Raw genomic sequence first — 6,595 nt, 5'->3', positions numbered from 1 at the left:
ATTCAAGATCATATTTTGGCTCTTGTGGACTTGTTTTCATTTTCTTCAGCTTCAGTTTGAATTTGCATATGAGTAATTGATGGTCTGTTCCACAGTCTGTCCCTGGTCTTGTATAACAATGTGTATACACACACACACAATGTGTGTGTATACACATTGTTAAGTGCTGTTGAGTCAGTTCTGACTCATAGCGACCCTGTATAGGGTTTCCAAAGAACAGCTGGTGGATTTGAACTGCTGACCTTGTGGTTCACAGTCCAATGCTGATCCTACAGCACCACACCAGGAGTCTTGTGTATACACAGAGGGCTTAAAACTTTTCTGAAAAAATGGAATTAAAAGATAATGGAATTTTTCTGTGAACTTTTCGAAGCCCCTCATATATACTTACATGCGTATGTATCCATTTTCATACATATACTTTGATGCTGTAGGATAAACCCTGGAGTGCTACCCACAAGGTTTGAACCATCAGGTTCTAACCCAGCAGCTGCTCCTTGGAAACTCTATGCAGGGTCGCTGTGAATCAAAACCAATTCATCGATACTTAATAACAACAATATATTTGTTTGTTTTTATATATATATTCTAATACATATTGCCAAATGTTGGTTGTCCTGTTTCATGTGTCAAGTTGGAAAAGCTTTGCAAACAGGTTGGTAATTGCCCTACTGTCTTGTTTATAGCCCATTAAGCTGGAGACTGGGGAAGAAAAAAGCCTGCTGGTCAAGTTTGACCCTTCCTATAGAAATGATTTCAACAACTGGGTGGCAGAAGAAATTCTAGCAATTAAGTATTTGGAGCACCCTCAGATAGACAGCCTGAACCTGCGTGGAGAAGTACACTACCCCAACCTCAGTTTTGAGACCATGGAGCTGGATTTTGGCTGCATCCTGAACGACACCGAGGTGATTCGGTACATCACAATCACCAACTGCAGCCCTTTGGTTGTGAAGTTCCGTTGGTCCTTCCTGGTGGATGATGAGGAAAATCAGATAAGGTACTGTCAGCACTGAAATTCTACAGAATCTTCTTCTCTGTGCATATTTTTGTCTCTCAGGCTTTGCCCTAGGTTTCCTATATTCTATTGATAGGCCTTTCATGACTACTTTCCACTGTAATAACTAAATATTGACAGAAGTAACAATGAGCTTAAAATTTCAATATCTCCAAGGTTTTCTAACAAGATGGGCAAATGAAACACCTTTTGTTGTTATGTGCCGTGGAGTCAGTTCCGACTCATAGTGACCCTGTACAGGGTTTCCGAGGCTGTAAATCTTTATGGGAGCAGAAAGCCTCATCTTTCTCCCACAGAACAGCTAGTAGTTTCGAACTGCTGACCTTGAGGTTCGCAGCCTGATTTGTAACCACTACGCTACCAGAGCTCCTTAAAACACCTTTGTTGTTGTTGTTATGTGCTGTGGGGTCGGTTCTGACTCATAGCAACCCTGTACAGGGTTTCTGAAGCTGTAAATCTTAACGGGAGCAGAAAGCCTCATCTTTCTCCCGCGGAACAGCTGGTAGTTTCAGACTGCTGACCATGGGATTAGCAGCACAATTCATAGCCACTACGCTACCAGAGCTCCTTAACACCTTTGAAAGCCCTTAATTTCCATCCAGCTAACAAAGCAATCTCAATGATCCTGCTCTCAGTTAGAACTCAGTGGTGGAATCCTTAGAAATGTGTCATTTAAAGACCAGGTCTTTTAAGAGTTTTCTTAATAAGCATGTCAAGCCCAGCACAGACTGAGCAGAACACTACATTGAGCATGTGCCACACTGAGCTTCCTCGTGTTTCCTTCCAGACCCTATGCATATCAAAGACTGGGAAATGGTGAATACCCTCAAGGGAAAGGTGGTTTATTTGTATTCAAAGGAGTCTCTCCTGGTAAAGTAGATTTATGCTGAATTAGAAGCTAAATCTGAATCTAAACATAATTTGGAAAGCAATCCTTTAAAAAACACAAACAGCCTGTTACTTTTTCATCAGTTCAAGAGCCTAGGTAGCCAGGACAATTGGGCTTCTGTGTATTTCCTTGTCTGATGTTTTGGCCATTCAGTTTTCAGCACCTGAATGGTAAATGCCATTCTTTACTGAAAAGCGATGTGTTTTTCCATGGTGCTTCCTGTGTGTAGTCCACATTTAATAGATGACAGTCCTCTTCCCTTCCTGGTGCTGGTTACCATAGCAACGGTGGCTTGCTCTGGATGTCTTCTGTGGACATCTAATGATAACCCAGCGTAGCGTTGAAGCTGCCAGCCGGTCCAGGGCCTGAGCAGCTGAATCTGCTCATTAAGTGTCATGGAGTGTTTGGGCTTGGAATGAAATTCTGTAGATGGTGAACGTTTAAAATAATTACAGAAAAATCAGCCAACCTGACTTAATGAGCTTTGAGTATCAGATCTGATAAAACTATTTGTATGTAGTTTTAAACAGCTAAATGAGTTTATTCCATCTGGGAGCAAAGGATATGCTTTAAAAAAAAAAAAAAAAATCCTAAGAGGTCATTTCTATAATTAAGATAGTGACATTTTGAACATGTATTTAGCCAGTAGTGGAGATGATACACTTAATTTTGCATTGGTTTTAAGTATTTCTATAACCTTTGATTCCCTTTCTTCAGTGTCTTCAATATCTTTCCATCTCTTGATTTTTAATACTGTAATGTTTGAGTTGTTTCTACAGCAAAATATAGAAACAGAATATTACCACCTCTACATATAATTCATTGGTTCATTCGTACAGGAAATATTTGACAAATGACTCCAGTGCATCAGATACTATGTGAGGCAGCAGGGATGTAAAAGCAAGACATGGCCCCTACCCTGAGGAGTATCAGTGTAGTAGGGGAAGAAGACATGTAGCCCACAGTGCACACGTGATCATGCCAGGCTCTGAGGAAGGACAGCGGAACCACATAGAGGAGATTGAGAAGGCTTCACTGAGAAGTCAGAGTTACATGTTCCAGGCGACTGCCCATGGCTCTTAGGGTAAAATACACAATACTGTTGTTATGCCCAGAATTCGGGGTCCCCAAAGACCACCCAGGAGCCGTGTACCGATGCAAATACATAAGGGAAGTTTATTCAAGCTCGAGCCAGGTCTCTAACCTTATCCAACGCATCGGAATAGGGAAAGAGCCCTGAATTCATTGTCTGCAGGGTTTTTATAGAGTTTTCAAACAGCTCAGGTTTCTCAGCTTTACAATCTTTGGATTGGTTAACAAGTGGCAAACTATGAGATGTTACAGTTTAATTGGTCAGGACTGGTGGTCTTTGTTCTTAGGCTAGGGTAAAGGAAAACATCTGGCCTCTGGCCTTGAGCTGCCTGGCTATTTATACATATATCATATTCTTGGAGCTAGAGGACGTGTTCAGGCTAATGTACAGAATGGAGATTGGCCTTGTCTCTGGAGGGAACTAAAAACTGAGGCCTTGTCTATTTAAAATGCTTTCCTGAGCCTGACTAGAGTTTAGTCAAGCAGTCTCTAGGTAGGTAAAATCAGTTTGGTCCTTACACTATGTTCTGTACGGCTCATCACCTGCTGCTCCTGAAGTCTTTGAGTTCTTCCCACTTCACTCTCCCCAAACCCACACTTTATGTTGACCTCACATGTAAGTCTCTCTCCTGTTCAACTGCTCCGTCTCAGCTAATGTTCTTACTCCTAACCTAGCCAACTTCTGTTCCCTCAAGTCTCAACTTCAATACCCTTCCATAGGGAAACCTCCTCTAAGACCCTCCCCTGGGCAAGAACCCCTGTCACGGACACCACAGCCTCCTACTCTGGAGTCACTTTTATCATACTTCTAGATGTTTCCATCTGTTTTGTCCTCATCCCTCAATTTCTGCTGCTTGGAAAGCACACCTTTGCCAAGATGTACTATATTCATGGTAACTGAGGTCCGGGCGATGAGTCAGACATAGCTGCTTTGATCTTGAGCACTGTCCTATCCAGGTGACCTTGTGCTCCAGTTTACTCACCTCTGAAATGGGGGTGTGTAAACCTAACAGGGTTGTTGTGAGAATTTAGTTGTTGTTGTAGTTGTTAAGTGCCATCAAGTTGGTTCTGAATCATGCCTATGAAGTGCATGTACATCCCCAAGACCTGAGAAACACTCCATTCTTAACTGTTTTCAGGTTCTCTGGACCTCAAATTCAGCAGTTCAAGCTCTCCAGCTGCTCCTTGAAAACCCTATACAGGGTCACTATGAGTTAGAACTGACTCCATGACACTTACAACAACAACAAGCATCCTGTGTTGAATTGTGTGCCCCCAAACGAGATATTTAAATCCTAACCCCTGTCACCTTGTTTAGGGGGACATATGATTCTTTTATTTCAAAATAAAAATAACTTCAACGAGTTTGGGGTGGAATGGGTCAGACTGGTAATGTCTTCATTACCAACCTGCCCCCAGGCAGTTCAGTGTACTGGTTAAGACCTTGGCCACTGGAGTCTGCTGCCTGTCCTCATCTCCCCACCCCCACCCCACCCCCGCATGTGCCCTTGAGAGTGGCTGAACATCCCTGAGCACCAGCTCCTTCCCATGAAGCCAGGGTAAGAATGGTGCTCCCCACCCACTACAGTATTACTACCAGGCCATGTTTAAGAAGCAGCAACCAAGAGACAGCTTTGAGATCTTTTCTCTTTAAATCAAATTGAGGCTGTTTCAGTACACTAGTAGCACTCCAAGGAGTCTGAGAATCACAGGTGCCCCCTTTGTCCCCTCCATAAGTATCCTTATCTCTTTGCCCACCCCTCACCCCCCACCACAAAGAACTCAGTGCTCTTTAAGCTTTTATATATTTTTTAAAACCTTTTCCTCTTTCCAGAAAACAGTTTGGAGAGAGAAACAAATGTTGGCATCCTGGGGTTAGAGAGAAACCAGCTCTGGGGTGGGAGCTGAACAAGTTCAAAAAGGGGACGTAGAAGAGGTTGTCACCACTTGCTTGGGCAGAAGGTTGAGTCGAGTTTTTATTGCCCCTCTATCTCTGCCCCTAATGTGCCTGACCAAGATGGGAGATTTCACAGTCCCAGAATGAGCCCAGTGGGAATGGGAGCTACCCTCTTGTATTAGTTTCCTAGTGACAAATGGCCCCAATATTGGTGGCTTGAAACAACACAAATATATTCCTTTATAATTCTGGAAGCCTGAAGCCCAAAGTCACTTTGATTGGACTGAAACCAAGGTGGTAGCAAGGATACTGTCCCTAGGCATACTCCTTCCATAGGCTCCAAGGGAGAATCCACTTCCAGTCCTTTTCCAGTTTCTAGAGTTACATCCCTTGCCTTCCTTTGGCTCATGACCCCTGCCATCTTCAAAACCACAGTATAGCCTCTTCAGATCACTCTTTTCCTCTCTTTCCCTATCTGCTCTGAGGTCTTTGCATTCTCTTCTCTTTCCTTTGTAGTAGAGTCTGCCTCCCTTCTATAAAGCCAATTGTGATTACAGCATTGGGCTCACTCAAATAATCAGCACAATCTCCCCATCTCAACATCCTTAATTTCATCACATCTGCAAAGACTCTTTTGTCCTATAAGGCAGCATTGAGAGGTTCTCTGGATTAGGATGGAGGTGTCTTGAAGGACCATTGTACAGCTGACCACATGATTCAGCTCAACCAGCATTCAGTGTTTTCATGCGCACTCCACTCTCTGCCAGTCCAAAGCAACTTTTTTAAGGATCCATACTAATGACCCTGGAGTCCTGGTGTGGTGCTGTAGGATAAGCACTGGACTGCTAACCACAAAGTCAGCAGTTCAAGCCCACCAGCTACCCCTTGGAAACTCTATACAGGGTTGCTATGAGTCGGAACCAACTTGATGGCACTTAACAACAACAACAACAGCAACACATTAACAACCACATCATAAGGAATTTGTTTGTTGTAAATGAGAGTAAACCTGATGCAAACCAACTTCAAAAAGAATCTATTTGTTCACATAACTAAAAAGTCTAGGTGTGGGCTTCTGACACCACTTGACTCAGGGCTTGGAAATTGTTTCCGGCACCTAGTGTATCCCCATCACCTCTGCTTTCTCAGTTGGCTTCTGCACACGTGGTTGCAGGATGGCTCCAGCCAACTCCAGCTCTTCATGCTCCAGGACCAAGTTCAGGGCAAGGTGGCTAGAGGTTCTTTCCCAGAATTCAGTCCTGGTAAATAGTTCACTGTAATTCACTGGCTCTAGTCACCTTGTGTGTCCATCCCTGAACTTGGTCTGGGAAACTAACTCACTGTTCTCTCTGAGACAGGCTGAAACTAAGAGACAGATGAGTTCCCAGAGAGAACCAGGCAGCAAAGAGCACAGATGCCCACTACAATGCCTGATAAGGTCCATTGTCTTTTGCTTGCTAGTCCTCGGCCAAAAGAGTGGCTATCTAATGATGGATTAGGTTATCAGCTGCATGGAAGGGTGTTCGGAGGACAAGACTACTTTACCTTTGCCCCAGAAATGTGGTAAGCTCTGCTACCTTGTTACCGTGCATCCCTTGACACCAGCTTGGTAGCCACCTTCACATTTTCTCCTTCTTCAACTTTTGATCATTCATATGAAAGATTCCAACTCTGTCTTTGAAGTCTTAGAGTAAGACCA

General features: G+C 43.5%; 1 protein-coding gene across 1 annotated transcript in view; it reads left to right on the top strand.

The window, feature by feature from the left end:
* HYDIN (HYDIN, axonemal central pair apparatus protein) overlaps positions 1-6,595 on the top strand; it is a 402,001-nt gene that overhangs the window by 209,496 nt on the left and 185,910 nt on the right. Inside the window, exon 22 of the mRNA XM_006860316.1 lies at positions 687-1,000. Within this exon, the coding sequence (XP_006860378.1) occupies positions 687-1,000 (314 nt within the window). The remainder of the gene's footprint in view (positions 1-686; positions 1,001-6,595) is intronic.

The sequence above is a fragment of the Chrysochloris asiatica genome, unplaced genomic scaffold, assembly GCF_000296735.1.
Source record: "Chrysochloris asiatica unplaced genomic scaffold, ChrAsi1.0 scaffold00037, whole genome shotgun sequence".
Lineage (NCBI taxonomy): Eukaryota > Metazoa > Chordata > Mammalia > Afrosoricida > Chrysochloridae > Chrysochloris > Chrysochloris asiatica.
This window is presented reverse-complemented; position numbering and strand designations above follow the sequence as displayed.